Source organism: Prosopis cineraria, unplaced genomic scaffold (genome assembly GCF_029017545.1).
Source record: "Prosopis cineraria cultivar Desert tree isolate PC_DT_omini unplaced genomic scaffold, ASM2901754v1 PC9, whole genome shotgun sequence".
Taxonomy (NCBI): Eukaryota; Viridiplantae; Streptophyta; class Magnoliopsida; order Fabales; family Fabaceae; genus Prosopis; species Prosopis cineraria.
The window spans coordinates 18,420,460-18,438,838 of NW_026555340.1; the positions used below are offsets into that span (position 1 = coordinate 18,420,460).

The following is an 18,379-nucleotide window of genomic DNA, read 5'->3' on the forward strand; positions in this document are numbered from 1 at the left end:
ATTTCATAAAAATTTTAAGAAAATTATGATATTTTAAAAAATTAAATTATTATTTACATAATTTAAAAAAAAGTATTGCCATTGTCCCTATCTTAAAAATATTTTTCATATATTTATTTAATCTGACTACATATTTCAAAACTCAAACTTGAGACTAAAGCTAAAAATTAGAGTCACTCGTTTTATAAGAGTTCGGACTTGTAAAAATAATATTTTTTTAAAAAAAATTAAGTTTTAAAGCCTGACTCTTATAAACTTTAAAAAATGGACTTGGATTAGGGAGGCCCTTTTAAACCCATTATTATTTTTTCTTAAAAATAAAATATTTTTAAATTAAATTTAAATTTTGGAATATTTATTTATACTTTAAAATTTTACTTTTAATTATTTATTTTTAATTTTTAAACATTATAATTTGTGCTTTGAAAAAAATCTGAATTTCGTTTCCAAGTGTCCTCAAATTAGCCTATCATTTTGATTCTACCTTAAAATTCTGAAAAAATAATTACTTCGGATCTCTATGTCTTAGCTGATTTTTATTTTTAATTTCTATAATTTATTTTTATGGTTTCTCATCTTTTTATTTATTTAGTCTGTTCAGAATAGGATTTAAATTTAATAATTATATTTAATATAAACATTGAGTGCCGATAAAATCTAAACTGTTGAAATTTAAATTAATAATTCAAATAAACTCACTCATTTATTAAGCTCAAGTGGAGTGTGAATTTAGAATCATTGATTTGAATTTCAACAATTCAAATATCATATGTATTCAATATTTATACTAAGTATAATCACCGAATTTAAATCTATTCAAAATATGTTCCTGTATTTTGAAAAACAGGTAGAATGACCATCAGATAGTCCAAACAATCTTAATTTTATTGAGGTGGATTTAACACCATCAATCCCATTAGATGACTAGGAAAAAATATGTTGATCTGAAAAAATTATAATTTTTTATAATAAAAATTATAAAATTATCTGAAAAAAAAAATTATAAGTACTGTGCGCGTCTGAGAAAGAGAAGAGCGAGAGAGAAGCATTAGGCCATTACTCATATTTTTTTTTAATATTGTTTGAATAAAAAAAAACTAAAACTTTAGACGGAGCAAATAAAAATGGATGGGAAATCATGAAAATAAACTACAGAAACTAAAACAAAACTTGATTAAAATATAGAAACATAAAATGAGATTTTTTGAAAAATAAATTCAGATTTGGAACTAATTCACCTGCATATATGAATCTCGAAACTTTCATCAAGAGCCATAATTCTCTTAAAATTTTTAATTTTTTAGTATTATGTTTGTATTATATATTTTTGTCGCTTCAAAATTTTTAGAAATGTTATATTATGTATGTTTTTCAATCCCTTATCATTCATAGCTAAATCCTATAATAGAATAGTCTATATTTACATGCTGTAAATATAATATAATATAATTATATTGTTAAACTTAGTCACGAAAGCTTGTGTCTCAAATAAATACAATTCACCTCAACTTTTAATTGATATAAACAAAGTTTCACCTGTAAGTATATTGAAGTTGGATGATGAGTTATGAAGAACCAATACTTTAACTTATCTCATGTATTTGCATCAAACACGATACCAATGCTTTTTTAAAACGTATTCATAGAATATTAAAATATTATTTTTTTAGTTTTAAAATTTTTAATTTTTAATACATATATGATATTTATAAAATGTAAGTTGATATTTTAAAATCAATACTTAGAGACAATTTTTAAGAAATAAAATTTTATTAAATATAGTGATATTATTTTTTTCATTTTCTAATATATTTATGTAATTTTCTTTTAAAGTTAAAGATTAGATTTTTTTAAAAAAATAAGTTTTAGATATAATAAAAGGATAAAAATTATATTGTTTTTGATTATAAAAATGTAGGAATATAATTTTTTGGGATATAAACCTCAGGCATGAAACTATCAGCAAACACTAGGTAGTAAGCAATTAGATAGATATGAAATAAAACTATAATTAATGATTAAATTTTTATTGATATTATTATAAAGAATTACATATATATCTTAAGTTGGATATTTTCTAAATTAAAATTATATTTGTAATATTTTTATATTTTTTTATAAATATATTTGCACGTATTAAAAATATATTGTATTTTATATTTTTAAAAATAAAAATATTAATGTATCGGATACGCGTAACAATATCTGAGACAATGAGTCTATTTATTGTGAAAAGTGGGATTGTTGGGAAGGCAAAAACAAAAAATGAAATGAATGATAACACAAAAACTGTCCGAAGAAAAAAGAAAGAAAGTGGGGATTACTTTTGTTTGGTGTTGTCACAAATCAACCTGATCAAATCTCTTTCCACTGTATTATATATGTTCCCTTGCGATTAATATCTTGTTTCATATTCTTCCCAAGTAGACACAAATTTTTGAAATACAATGCATCTGGATATTATGTACCCTATCGAATTCAATGCTAATTTTTAACATAAATTTAATTTAGGATTTTCATTGTATATGTTATTAATTTGCTTGCGTGAATATTAATTACCATCGTTTTTTTTATATAATTATTTGTTGGATAACATAATATTGAAAACTAAGTCAATCTGAATAACATAATATTAAAAACTAAGTCAATCTGACTTATTAAATCATTATCTTTAAGCTAGTAAACCATTGAATTAGTAACTTTAACTGGTTCAATGAAATACTTCGTCCATTATCAATTTGATCATGGTTCGACCATGTTTTTTTATTATTAATCCTTAAATCAACATCATGATTAGTTTAATAATCTGTCTAATTTTCAATACCTTATTGTATAGTACTAGCAGTTGGATCATCTTTAAGTATTATTAGATCCCAATGAGGGTACTTCTAGTGATTTTATTTTCTTTGTCCTCTAGGCTTATTTAAAATTAATGATAGTTAAGTCTCTAATGAAATTTTATAAAAAATAAATTGCAAATACCGATTCAAACAAATGCAAAATGACAATTAAATCTCAAAATTTAAAATCAATGATAGTTAAGTGCTAGAAAAATTTTTATGAAAAACAAATTTTAAATATCGATTCAAACATATATAAATTTAAAAGTTTTAATTGCAGACAAGACATTTAAGTTTTAAATATAACTCTTATATAGTATTATGAATTATTGTCTATAACTATCTGAAATGGTATCTGCAATTTATTTTTTTAAAAAAAAATTATTAAGGATGTGATTGTTATTAATTTAATTTTTTTAATCTATCACCCTAAATTTTATGCAAATGCATGGGACCCATTTTAATTATGAAAGCAAATATATTTGGATCAAATGAAACCACGGTGTTATGTAGCATACCATATTCTTCATTCTTCAAGTCATGTTTGGAGAATTTCTATGGTGGTGCTTTCAAATTTCTACGTCTCGCTTGCATATCTTCCTACATTTAATTTCCATATCTTCTTGTCTCCCTTAATTATTTTCTTGTTTTTGAAGGTGGAAGTCGTGCGACATATATATTGCACATTTATAACACACGCGCGCACAATATACTAGATTGTTATTGGTTTTAATTAATAAAAAAAGAATAAATAAATAAATTAACCTTTAAACTATATGTCTAGAAGCATTTGAAATTTTAAATTTATTTTTGTGTAATATTCCCCTTCAAGTTTTGACAACAGTACAATCTAATTCTTATTGATAAAAACTAACTTTGACGATTAATTGATAAAGAAATAACAAAAAAAAGACCCTCAAAAATTATAAAAAGGACTCAAAATTACAAATAATGATTCAAAAAATTATAGAAAATGATAAAGAAATTCAAAAGTTAACTATAACTATCTTGGTCATTTTCTATAATTTTTGATGTTTCTTCTATCATGTACTAATCATTTAACAGTTAAAATTAACTTTTATTAATAGTAGGAGTCAAATTGTATTATTTTTAAAAAATTAAAGAGAAACATTGCACAAAATATGAGTTTAAGATCACATATCCTTTTAAATATATAGTTCATGAATCAATTTGCCTATTTATTCAAAAAAAAAATTTCAAACTTGATTTTCTATTTAATTTTTGATAAAGAAGCCATTGGCGAGCAATTGCGAGATATGAAGGGACAAGAGAGAGGGAAATTAATTACATGTTTACATAAATGTATATATGATATTATGCATTATAATATACTAGATATGACAAATTTAAAAGTTTATGGATCTTTGCCTAGAAAAATTAAAAGTTTGTGGATATGGGTATGAAAATATGCATAATGTACACAATGAACAAGTAATTAACTCACAAAAATAAATAATGAAAAAAAATATTTGTGTTTTAAAAAGGTATTTTCAAAATTTAGCTATAACATGATTTATCATATCATAATTTTAGAAAACTTCAACCAATCGTGTTCCAAGTTGGGTTTATTGTTGATTTGTGCATGGGAGAAAACTTGTTATGTTTAGTTCAATGTACTTTTTAGGTTGCTAAGCTGTACGTAATCTTCTATCAATTTTTTCTATCAATACAACATGATTTTATATTATTGTCCAATCGATACATTACTTTAATGTAAAAGTAAAACTAAAAGGTAAAAACTAGTGTTAAAATGTTTAAATGTGGGTGTCCTTAAATAAAAATGAATCTTTTTTTGACCCATATTAAATAACTCATGAATTAAATGGGTTAACCCGAAGTCTATTAATTTTATATCGAATGTTATCTTGTAAAGACACATATATTTTATTATTGAAAGCTGAACTTTCACTTGTTAAATTTTTAAGGAAACCTTAATCAAAAAAATATAAGTTAAGATTTACTGTGAATAATAACATATATGTGCTTTTACAAGATAATATTCGATGCAAAACTAATAGGTTTATATTGTGATAAATTCCCTTGAGAGGATTTTAAATGTCATTCTTTATACTTTTTTCTAGGTTACATTGTAATCCTTGAGGATCAATAACATGAAAACTTCATATCTTTTTATGATGTTTGAATAACTCTTAACACAACAAAAAAGAAAGGATTTTTTTTCAGCTGAAAAAAATGTAGATGAGTGAGATCTTGATGACAACTCACTAAAGTTTGAATAAATTTGAAAGCGTAAAAACATTTACATCACAGTATGAAAATTCAAGTAAACCTATCTAATTGAATCAATAAACTATTAAACCAATGCGTTAACTAGTTTAGAAAAATGCTTTGTTCATATCCGGTTTAATCATGGTTTGACTATAGTTTTAAATATTAAACCTTGAATTAGTGTCTTAATCGATTCAATAACCGATCCAATTTTTAATATCTTGATTTACACACACACATATATTTATAAATTACTCATTAATGATATCCTTATATTTATCCTTATATTTACAGCTATATTTGAATATATGTTCTTGTGATATGTAAGTTGTATAATTAATTATTGGCTAATTAACTAGAGAGAATTTTAATGCAAAAAATAAAATTATATACAGCTAGGATTTGGTGTCACAATTAATAGAAGACAGAGAGATATATAGTAAGATGAATTGAATCCACAAGATCAATGAGAAAGAAATGTGTGGCAATAAAATGAAGACGATGAGTGTACGTTCGTGATTATTGTGTTATGGCGACAATTCATAAGGACTAGGGACTTGGCCTATCCAAAACAGCTCTAGTAGATAGTGACGCTCAACTTATTATGATAATAATAATAATAATAATACTAATAATGCTTTCATTTATTTACACACACAAAATGTATATTCATTATAATTCTATTTATAAATCACTTTGAGTATGTTTTACTGAATAAAAAAAATCTTAAACACATTAACTTTATCTTAAAATTTAATAAGTGTTCACCTCTACCTTCTAATAAAGATAAAATAAATTATTTTTAATAATTTTTCCTAACATTTAATAAGGGTAAAGAGATAAGAATGAACACTAAAATGTCCTATAAATAAGATTAAAATTAATATTCTCTTTCAACATATAATTAGGACTAGAGGAGTATATGTACACAAACACATACTCTTTCCGGTCATATTTATAATGTAAAAGAAGAATATTTTTTTGTCCTATTTTATAAGTCATATTATTAAATTTTTATTACAAATTTTTCATTTTGCTCTTCATTAAATGTTGTTGTGAGAAAGCATATTATGAAAGGATATTTATATTTAATATGGATAAAGTTGAATACTTATTAAATTTTTAAACAGAGTTAATGAGTTTTAAATTTTTTTTATTTTAGTTAAACATATTGAAAGTGACTTATAAGTGGAATTAAAAATAAAAGTATATATACTCCTATTAAATATACAAAAACATTCAATGAAAAGTAAAAGAGAAAAATTATAATAAAAATTAATGACATGATTGATAAATAAAATAAAAAAATTTCACTATGCTTTATAAATAGAACCGAAAGGAATATATGCATAGAAATAAATAAATAAAATAATTAAATGAATTATCCAAAACTGATTTTAATAATTTGGATTTTAAATTTTAAATTTGTAATTTTTGGTATAAAAATATTTTTTTGCTCGTAGTGATAGTTATAAAATTATCTATAATTTAAATTATACATTTACTAAACTAACAATATATTAAAAATATAAAAATAAAACTATACTCCCTCCAAGTTTGGAGTATTAAATTTAGAGTTTCAAATTAAGGCTCATCATTTCAAAACTGGTTCCTCACCTTTTGGAGTAGGACTTGACTTGGCTATTCATTGTTCGGTTTTGTCCATTTGTGTTAAGGGTTCCTATAAACACCACGCCATTGCATCGTGGGTGAACGACATAATTCATGACAATATTTAAAATTTAATATACATAATAAAACTCATAATCTTTTCTCGATAAAAATTAAACTCATAATCTATCATAATAAGTAGCAACCGCATTCGGCTTCCGGGCCCTTCATTTTTCTCTCAAATATTTTTTCTCGTTGATTTAAAATTATTTTTAAAATAATTTTATATTATATTTATCAAAATAAAAATTATAAAAAATTGTAATATTAAATATAGAGTATATAAAGTACATCTAGATGATCAATTAGTCAAAATTATAAAATTTTTAATATTAAATTATATTTTTCATATTATATCTGATTATCTATGCTATTCAAAATACATCTAGATAATTAATTTATAAAAATTATTAAAATAATATTAAATTAGTTCATTTAGATTAAATTTGCTCCAGCCAAATTGGTGATGAACATATTTATTACAGACTTTTATATTTTTTTTACATATTTTTATTTAATAAATATAAAATAAAAGTAAAAAGCTTAAATTTGGACTATTTAGATTTGATCAGGAGTGATGAGTACCATAATATTCTCTCTGTTTAGAAATATAAGGCATTTTTAATTGAATCTCACCCCAATAAAATAATTATATACTTTCAAACTAACCCTATCTTTCCATATTTACATTTATTAAACACCTTATAATAAATATAAAGTCATTATTAATAGAAGTACTTTTAAAAAAAAGGTAATAGTTGCACATCGAAAGACTTAAAAATGCCTTATATTTTTGAACATCCAACCTTTCAAAAAATGCCTTATTTTTTTTAACGAAGAGAGTATTTATCTTCTAATAAGCATAAAAACAGTCCATATTTAATATTATAATTTTTTATAATTTTTATATATTTTTCTTTTAATAAATATAATATAAAAATATTTAAAAAATAATTTTAAATCAACGGGCAGAGATGATTTGAAGAAAAATGAAGGACTTATATCATCTGCAAGGCTGATGAGCACGATAAGGAGCAGATTGTATGGTTTATTTTTAGAATTCTTATGCAATGTATAAAAAAAATGTCTAGTAGCTCGACTAATCTATAATAGAATTGGATTGGATTAAATGACTAATTTATTTATAAACGAATAAGTTAGGAGCATATGAAAGACTGAGATTTTAAACTCGTTTTGATACAATATTTTTCTTTAGCATTTCATAATATAACATAACCCCTGCCATTAACAAATGTTAAATTTAATTGTTAATTAACTAAAAATTAAAGAAAATAACCAAACAATTTTAGAAAATGATAGATAAATTTTTTTTTGGATTATTCTCTCTAATTTTTGATCCTTTTTTATTTTTTTATAATTTTTTAAATTATTTTTTAATTAATTAATAGTTAATATTAACTTTTGCTAACAATAAAGGTCATATTACATCATTTTTAAAATTTAAAAAGAAATATTGCTCAAAAAATAAATCTAGAGTCATAGACTAAACCTGAAGTTTAAGAAGTAAAATTGCTCTTTAACTCAATAAAATAAATAGAAAGTTATACTATTTATAAATTATAAGTTATTAGTTCTTGCATGATTCAAGAGAAAAATATGTCTATTTTCATATTATGAAATTAATTTTTATGTCACAATTATTTTTATTTCAAATTTTAAGTGACGTATGTAAAAAAATATTTATATTTTGAAAATTTTGAAATTAGGGTTATTTATCCGAGAATAGAGAATCAGAATCCGTATAAAAGAGAGGAAAAAAGTTAAAAACAACAAATACTGTTACATGCATTTGTAATATCAAAACAGATAACTTCTTTTTCTTTTTTGCAAGAAATCATTTAATATCCAATACAATTACTAAGTAATTATCTATATATTTTTTAAAAAATAATATTTTATTATCCTGTATTATTGGGTAATATCTTGAAAGAAGCTCTCCAAACATAGTTATTTTTATTCATAAATCATAAGGCTTGAATTTATAACCTTTCTTAAAAGTGTTAAGTTCCTTACCTTTGATTCAATCACTCACTTCACACAAGCACACACATCATGAATAGGAAAATGGAAAATTCATTTCTCATTTTATTTTGAATGAAGGAAATTGTGAAAATTTGATCAGAAATCGTATTTAAAAATTTTATATTTTTTTAATTTTCAATAAACATAAAATTAATTATTCACAATGAAACTTTTGGCTACTAAAACTTAATTTGTCTCAATTATCAATTTAGTCCCTAAAATTTAATTTTTATCAACCAAATCTTTAAAGACTTAATTTTATATTCTTATTTGATTTCATCGGACTAACATTTTTTTTTTTTGGGTAATCCAAGAAGATGTCGCGGTACTTAATTAAAAGGTTCACCACATTTGTCTAAGATTATTTGTCTTCCAATCAAAAGGATTAATTGTATATGATAATAAAATTTTAAATACTTAATTGATAAACATTAAACTTTAATGACCAAATCAATAATTGAAAGAAATTTGAAAAACGAAAAGTTACATTATTCTAATAAATTAACTAAAATTTATACAAACTCATTTCAACACCATTCAATTATTAAAAAAAATATTTACCCAAAAATGAGAGATTTTTTTTTTGGTTATTTATTGCATGATGTAAAGAGAGATACTCTTCACATCCATTAGACAGACAAAGAGGGAATGAATGTCTGAGATAATTAATCGGGATATCTTTTTTATTTATTTTGTTTAATTTTCAGAGAGTGATATTTCAATTAATGATGATTGAAATGAATGTGGAAGGATGATATAATAGAGAAATATTCTGATGATGAGGAATAACAATTAATAGTATTTAATTAAATTGCCAACTTTTGACCAGATAGCCCTCAATGATATGAAGTGCTAGGCACTTTGTGGTGCACATACATTCTAATTTATTATGCAGCGTCCGGCAACTAACATACTTGTGGAAATGAATTGAAGAAGCCATACAGATCCTATTGAAATATCTACTTAATTATTACATGTATATCTACTTCCTTTGTGTTCACATATGAGAAAAAATTTTGGATGGATCTGATACACCACGTTATTTATAGCTTATCTAATAAAATTGCATAAATTCAATTAAATAAAATTTTACATATCATTATTTTTAATAATTTTATAATAAAATACTTATTTAATTTTTTTATCTACTATTATTAATACTAGAATTAATTTTTATTTAATGTCATTTGAATATCATGTGTTTAATGATGTGGTATATCGAGTCTATTCAATAATTTCTTGACATATCATTTCAAATTTAAAAATTTTCATTTTTAAAAAAAATTGAATAACTCAATCTTATTTGAATTATTATGGTTTATTATTTTAAAAAATATCATTGAGATGATAAAATTTAAAATAAGAAAAATAAATTTGAATACCTAAAATTCAATTGGTCAAGTTTGACGATGTTTAAATTTTCTATATGATTATTTGATTAAGTCAAATTTAAACATCATCAAACTCAATCAATTAGAAGTAGTTTTCATAAAAGTATTTTCTTCATTCACAATCATTCAAATTTATGATTTCATGCTTAAACGATCATAATATCTTTCATTAGGGCTAACCCTATTGGTTTTGGGAGTGAAACTTCTTGTTGATATGCTTGTTCAACAAAAAGAAAAATATATATATAAACTTCCTTTTTTTGGGGTAAAAAATATAAACTTCCTTTAGAACTTATAGTTTTTGGTAAAATAGAAACTTCTTGTTCCGATAAGTTTTATTTTAATACTTCAAAAATACCATTCACAGATAAAACTGTTAAACCTAAAAATAGTATTTATGTTATTTACTTAAAAATTAATCTCAGCTTTATGAAAAACAAAACAAAAAAAATCAAGTTGTACGTATATGAACTACCTGAAATTAAGGTTGACTGCTCGCAAAGCATAATTAGTCGGACCAATCGACCTCTAATAATTTATATTAAGAAAGTAGAGAGTGGAGATGGAGAAAACTGCTATAATTTTTTTGAATTAAAAAATTTTTCACAAAATATTTTAGATCAATCTACAGTGCTATTAAATAATATTTTTTGTATTATCTGGCACACACACATATATGTATAAGAATGATAACTGGCATTATTCATTGTTGTAAATTATTGTCCCAAATATTACATCACGCAATAATGTTTTTAATAATATTTTCATTTTTCATGTTTATTTTATTTCTCTTATTTTTAAAAAAGCAATAATATTTCCCTGCAATGACGAGGACAAGCTATTTTTGTTTGAGGCGAAACTTTAATTTGTAATTTATTTCCGATCATAGTAAAACTGCATATAAACATTTATTTTTAAGTATTCCTCATCACATAATATTATATTGACTTTTGACGACTACTAAGTCAAAAGGGGTTTTGAATTTAAGTGCTTGTTAATGGAAATAAATATTTTTGGGAGAGTTATTTTTAACTAAATCTAATAATATTCTAATCTGACACACTCAGATAACCATATAAAGTAATAAATTTAAAAAAATAATAAAATAATTATCAATTTAAAAAGGATAAATGTATATTTTTATTTTTAAAATATTCTTTAAAAAATATCTACTATCCAAAATTATTTGTTATAATATTTTTGTCCTTAAAGTTATTAAATTGACATATCCTCTACCCTACAATTAAATCCCTACAAAAATCCGTCAAATCAAAGTTCAATCCAAATCAGCATTTTCTAACGGGCGTTTATGGGGATTTAACAGCAGAATAGATAATGCTCTTATTTAATTACTTTAAGAGCGAAGATGTCTTAATAAATATTTTAAGATATTAGGTCCTTTTTTGAGAACATTTAAAAAAAATTAATATACTTTACCCATCTAAAAATGAAGCTTCATTTGAACATATTCATTAAAAAAAAAATTAAATCACATGCTTTTGTTTAATCCAACCAAAAGAACAAATCCACGGCATCATGTTCCCAGTACAGCATGTCAAAACTTGGATTTTGTTGGTTCTTGCTTTTTATTTTTTTAAAACCAAAATAATAGCGAAAAACTAAAAAGAAAAGAAAGCAAGTCGGTGGTGATCCTTTTTTTCCTTTTTGCATATTCGTTTTTCGTTTTTAAAAAATATGTTGTTACATTGAAGATACTAATCTATTTAATTAGAAATCATCTATAAATAGTATAAAAATTTTAGAAATTCATAATATTCAGTGTAGCTTATCTAAGACTCTCTATGTTAAATAATATTCTGTCGGCTCAAAAAAAAATTCTTTTAATTTAAGAATTTATATCCCATATATAGCATATTATCATAAAGGAGGGTTTTCTCTTTACAAAATATCTAAATTCTTGTTTAAAATTGTGTATCTTTTTTAAAATTCAAAAAATGTGTTACACAGAAATATTTTATCATAAGAAAATAATAATAACTATATATATTCTTACGTTAATTATAACTCATATAGTATGACATTTTTAAATATATTTTCATCAATATAATTAATACTTAACATTTTCCTAATTTCAAATAAAGCATTTTACGTTTTTAATATAAAATAGAAACCACTAGTCAAATAATAAAAAAAATAGAAACCTCTACATGAAAATTTCTTGAAAAATAAATATCATTCTTGGAATTACGTCCGCCGTTTTTTTTTTTCTTCGCCGTGTTTTGACAAATTGTTTATAATATTAAATACATAAAAAAAAAGGTGATGGTTAAAATTTTGGGTTAATGAATATCCTAAAATCTAAACTATTATTTAAATAGCATCTTAGATCATGAACTCTCGAAATGAGCAAAATTTTTTTTTAACTCTTAAATTTCGAGCAAATTTTCTCGCTGTTTATCCATGTAACATTGATAGTTATGTAATTTAGTTGGCATGCAATGTATCAAAAAGGATTAGTGTCAGTCAAATTTTGATTGAGTCCATAAAGTCAACAATAACAATGATCATACATAAATTAATGATGAGGAATAATTTACTTGCAATTTATAAGTTGAGAGGAGTTTTTACTTATTTTAAGAGTTTATAATTTAAGATCTTATTTGAGTAATAGTTTAGAGTTCATAATGTTTATTAACCTTAAAATTTTTAGTAGTAAATAAGAGAGAATACTGTCTTATAATATATTCAACATGGTCTACATAGTTGAAGATAAAAATTATTTTAAAATATTTTATATAAACGGGGTAATCAATTTTCTTTGTACATCTATTTTTAATTTTTAATCTTATGCTACGATAAAGCCAACAACAATTGACTTTGTTGAAGAGGAGTGAGGGTTGCAGTTTTTTGTTGACAAAAAAATTTCAAACGTGTAGATTTTTCTACAACTAGATTAATTAGTTAAAATGAAAATGTTAATATGTTGACCATGGAAGGTTTCATTATTAATTAATTAAAATTAGCACATATGTAGGCGCACAATTAGGCTTTAATAAAAAAATTATCTAGCAAATTAAAAATAAAATACTCATATGATATCCCGGCGTAAAGCATTAAATCAAGGAGTCAACACGGAATACGAACTTAAAGTAATGTGAACTGTGGTTTTCAATATTTCTTATGCATATGTGCATATAAATTATATGGCTTATTTTATAGACTTATATAATATAAATGAAAACATGTCTAATATCAATATAAATCAACATTATGTTATAAATTATAATATTGAAAATATGCATAAAAAATATGAGAAGAAGAAGTTGAACATCGCATGTTCAATGGATTCAGGCTAAATTTTTTTTAAAAAATATTTTTATAAAATTAAAAAAAATACATAAATAAAAGGAAAATTTTGGTCATTCAGTTTATTTCTTTTCAGATTTATCTTTAAGAGAGCGTCTGGTATAATTAATAAAAAAATTAAGTGAATATTATCATTTAAAAAATTTTTTACATGTAATTTAATATTTATTTTTTAAATACTAAATAAGTGGCTAAATTGAATGAAATTAATGGGTGTTTAATTAATATATAATTTCAAAAGATGAAATAATAATAGTAGTAGTAGTTGGGTGGAATGGTATGTTAGATGTTGTCAAGGCCACGTGAGGGTAGCTAACTCTCACAAGTGCTCTCTCAGTCGTTATTACGGGTATTTTTTAATTTTTTATTTTTAATATAAGGTACATTATAATATATTAATTATATTTTTTAATATTATTTTTATTTAAATTCATTAACTATAAAAAAGTAATACAAATTGAAAAATGTATTTTATTTTACTAGAAACTATAGAATTGTATTTTATTTTTATCATTTTTAATATATATTATGCTTCATGACGGTCATATCCTATTTTACTAGACATAACTTGTGGTAGGTAAAAAAATAACTATTAATCTTTCTTGTTTATCTATCGTATTTGTGGTGTCTTCTTCTATCTGAAATTTCATCCATTGAGTGTTTAATGATTTTGATATGTTGTCTTGCTTTTTTTCACCCTTTCTACTTATTGTCCTATACAACTTCTTGTAATTTTAATAAATCAATACCAAAAATAATAGAGTTTATATGGATGTTAGCCACCGTTAAGTTCTTGGAGTCATATTTAAAAATATGTAAAGTTAAGAGATAATTTAAACTAAGATTTTGCATATCAATAAAACTCAATAATAATAATTTACAAACTTATTTTTCATAGTAATATATTTATTTAATTTTTTATAAGTCATTTCTACCAATCTCATCAATATCAATGTAAAAAAAGTACAAGAAATAAAAGTGTATAAAATTTCAAATATACTCTTATATAATAAATGCAAAAGTATGTCATATTATTTTTTCTTTTGCATGAAAGATAATTTTAAAAATATTTTTTAAATATTATCTAAAAAGCTGCACTGTAAATTATAAATGGAACAAAATAAACTTTTTAGAATGTAACTTATAAATGTGACTGGAAAAGTATACTTTTAAAAATATATTTTATTTAATATAATTTTAAATTTATAATCATTTTAATTTTCCTTTCACTTGAAAGATAATATTAAAAAAAATTATTAATAAAATATTATTTTTATTAAAATATTTTATATTTTAAAATAATAAAATATTTTTAATGTTGTATTATAATTTGAGACTAGGAGAGTATATTCACCTCGTCCCAATGAGCATTTTGAGCCATCTTTTTCTTTTTTCTTTTTGTTTTATTTTATCCATGAACATATCCATTATCCATACACACACATATATATGCCCAAATAATATACATACATACATACATAAATACGTATATATTCAAATTCAAGTTGCTTGCGATACAAAGAACCTGGTCAGATTTTAAGTTAGAAAGAAGGGGGGGAAAATAATTATAATAATATAAAATGATTTGGAAATCCAAAAAGGATACGAAATTATGTTTCGTTGTGTAAAAAGTGAAGTGGCCGTATTGGGCCCAGAGCTACCAACAAATGCTTCCCAACTGACTATTTCATCATGTTGTCCAACCTGTTCCCTCCTAAACTAATCCCCACCTTTTAATTAATTAATTAATTAATTATAGTATTTTATTAATCCAGTATTTGTTTGAAAAAAAATATTTAATAGCAAAAGAAAATCGATTTAATCAGCAACAGCGCAAGTCGTATCTGACAAAGGTGTAACTTTCAACCTCATACGAAAACAACTACCTGTTGGTAAACATTTTGTATAGCATGTCTAATATTTCTAGAAGTATTTTTTTTAAAAAATATTTTTTTAATTAAAAAATATAAAATATATTTAATTAAATTTTATTTTAATAAAGTAGTTACTTATTTTTAAATTAATTTTATTTTTTTATATTTATTTTAAAATTAATAAATTATTTCATCCTAAAAAATATAAAATAATATATTTAATAAGAATACTTTTAAAAAAATAATAATTATACTTTAAAAATTTTAAAATATTTTAATTTTTTAAAAAATATCTTATATTTTTAAATGAAGAGAATATAATTTTTTAAAAGTTTGTTTGAAAAAAATTATTTTAAAATTTTGTCTACAGAACTTTAAAGCTATGGAAAAGTGAGTTTGACAAAAATTAATGAAAGTTGAAAAGATTAATTATTTAATTCATTTAATTTTAAATGAGTTGTAATTTAATTTTTAATTTTTTAATTATTTAAATTATAAATCTTATTTAATTATAATAGAATTTTTAAAATTTAACTTTATACTAGTTTAATTTTTATAATTTTAATTATTAAAATTACTTTGAAAGAGAAATTAAAAAAATATTTGACAAAAAGAAAGTGAAAAAATGAAAATTGTGGGAGAAGGTGAACAATGAAATTAACACATCGAGTTATGGACACGTGGGCGTCTGAAAGCAATGAAGAAGAGAGGGTCCCACACGGGGATGCCATTCCAAAACAAACACTCACGTGGGACCCACTGCCCCTCCCAATCACATGGCCTCATTAAATCCAACGACCCAGATCTCTCCCTCACAATTCCCCACATCGAATCTTGACCGTCCCTCTGAATCCTCCCACTCTGTCCCAACCTTGTCCTCCATTTTCAGCGACATCTCGCTTTAAAGCTGCTCCTTTTGCTGCCGACACCCTCACCTTGTCTTTGTCCTCAATTAAAGTTCTTTCATTACCTAAATTTTTTTTCTTTTTCTATATAACTCTCTCCTCCAATTCTATTTCTTCCCACAAATTCTTCTTCATCTTCAAGCTTCGTTCTTGTGTGTACCATCAAGGATCAAAACGGTTCGCTTGGTTGCTTTTCTTGAGCTGGGATTTTTGGGTTTTTAGCGACAGAGATGGAAAGCAAAGTGGGTTATGAGAATGATCTGAATCACAAGGATACAGAGCTCAGATTAGGGTTGCCAGGAAGGGAAGAAGAGCAAGGATCACTGGTTAGCTCTAAGAACAATAACAACAAGAGGCCTTTATCTGAAGAAGCCTCTGAGAATTGTGGAACAAAGGGTTCTGATTCCAATGAATCAGCCCCTCCCGCCAAGTAGGTTAACATGTTTAGATTGAGAATCTTTCTGATTTTTTTGTCTGCGCATTTTTTTTGTGGTTCTGAAGTTGAAACTGATGATTTTTGTTCATGTTTACAGGGCAAAGATTGTGGGGTGGCCACCAATCAGATCTTACAGGAAGAACAGTATTCAGGAGGCTGAGGCATCTGGGATTTATGTGAAAGTGAGTATGGATGGAGCTCCATACCTTAGAAAGATTGATCTGAAGGTTTACAATGGCTATCCTGAACTCCTCAAGGCTCTAGAGAACATGTTCAAGTTAACCATAGGTGAGTGAGAGGGATTTGAGACTTCACAAAGATATTTCCTTTCTGATAGAACCTGTAAATGTAAATCAAATTTCTTGAAGCTGAAAATGACATGGGTTTTGTGTTTTCTTCTTCCCCTTTCAGGTCAGTACAATGAAAGAGAGGGTTACAAAGGATCAGAATATGCACCTACATATGAGGACAAGGATGGTGACTGGATGCTTGTTGGAGATGTTCCATGGGAGTAAGTCTCTCTCTCTCTCTCTCTCTCTCTACATGCATATATCCTTGTGTTTGTGTGTCTCAGTTTATAATAGTTAGTCTTACTGAAGTATGTCTCTTGTTTTTCTGCAGTATGTTCATGACTACCTGCAAAAGATTGAGAATCATGAAAGGATCAGAAGCTAGAGGATTGGGTTGTGCAGTATGAGGTAGAAGCAAAGTTTGTATGATCAGAGATCAGATCAGATCATTGATCAGTGAGTAAGCAAGAGATAAGAATTGTCTTTTTTGGTGTGGAAGAAAATCATTTCTTCAAGCCTGGGTTCTCGGAAACAAACAAACAAGCAAACTGGAATTTTGAGTCATGTCCACTCTGGGGTTGGCCTGGTCTTTTGTAAGAAGATGGAAGATATATATATAGTTCAGTTTCCTTCGTGAATATTTTGAGATCAAAATTTCTGGCTCTATTAGGGAAGAAGGGGAAAAAATCTGTGGTGATTGGATGATATAAAGCGGTTGTTTTCTCTGATCCTTTCAAGTGGGAAACTTCATTGAAATTTGTTTCAAATGAAGAAGGATGAATAGGACAGGGTTTGATGTGTTCAATTCAATCATCCTAAGTTTTTTTCTTTTTTAATGCTTATTTGGGTTTTGTATCAATACACAATGATAGTGTAATACACCAATTATTATTGTTAATTCGTATGTGTAATTTTGATTTGTGATTTGAATCATCATAAATTAAGCTTTGTGCGCCGCATCATCCAGACCTTGTTTTTCACAAATCTCTTTCAGAATCCTACACATCACATGTCCAAATTGGGGAAGAAAAGTAAAAACAAAATCGAAAATCTGAGGTTGAAGGTGGTCCTTAATAGAAAACTAGATCTGGTCTCTTTTTCGAGTTTCCAGTGACAAGAACATCACACACATCATATGCAGGCTGATGAAACTGGTCCATCCTAGAAAACTTGTTCAATGTCTCTTTCTTGTCTCCAATGAAAAGCATACATGTGATCCTCCTTTCACACACACACACACGTTTGCGCATATAATATGCAGCCAATGGCCATGGAAGGTATGAGGTTGAAGCTGGTCCATCCTAAAAAGCATGTTTTGGTGTCTTTCTTAGAGTCCCCAATGAAACCATTAT

The 18,379-nt window shown here is 24.7% G+C and overlaps 1 protein-coding gene across 1 annotated transcript; it reads left to right on the plus strand.

Annotated features, from left to right (window-relative positions):
* Positions 1–16,335: 16,335 nt before the first annotated feature.
* Positions 16,336–17,983, plus strand: LOC129320359 (auxin-induced protein 22B-like). The gene is made up of 4 exons (XM_054965781.1): positions 16,336–16,731; positions 16,835–17,025; positions 17,149–17,248; positions 17,359–17,983. Exons 1-4 carry the CDS (start codon positions 16,532–16,534, stop codon positions 17,432–17,434), a joined length of 567 nt encoding a protein of 188 aa, XP_054821756.1. The 5' UTR covers positions 16,336–16,531; the 3' UTR covers positions 17,435–17,983.
* Positions 17,984–18,379: the final 396 nt, after the last annotated feature.

Excerpts from the sequence above, each read along its gene's own strand:
- LOC129320359 (XM_054965781.1), top strand. The coding sequence starts at position 16,532 with ATGGAAAGCAAAGTGGGTTATGAGAATGATCTGAATCACAAGGATACA. Across the intron at positions 17,026-17,148 it reads CATGTTCAAGTTAACCATAG|GTCAGTACAATGAAAGAGAG; the intron begins GTGAGTGAGAGG and ends TTCCCCTTTCAG. Across the intron at positions 17,249-17,358 it reads GTTGGAGATGTTCCATGGGA|TATGTTCATGACTACCTGCA; the intron begins GTAAGTCTCTCT and ends GTTTTTCTGCAG.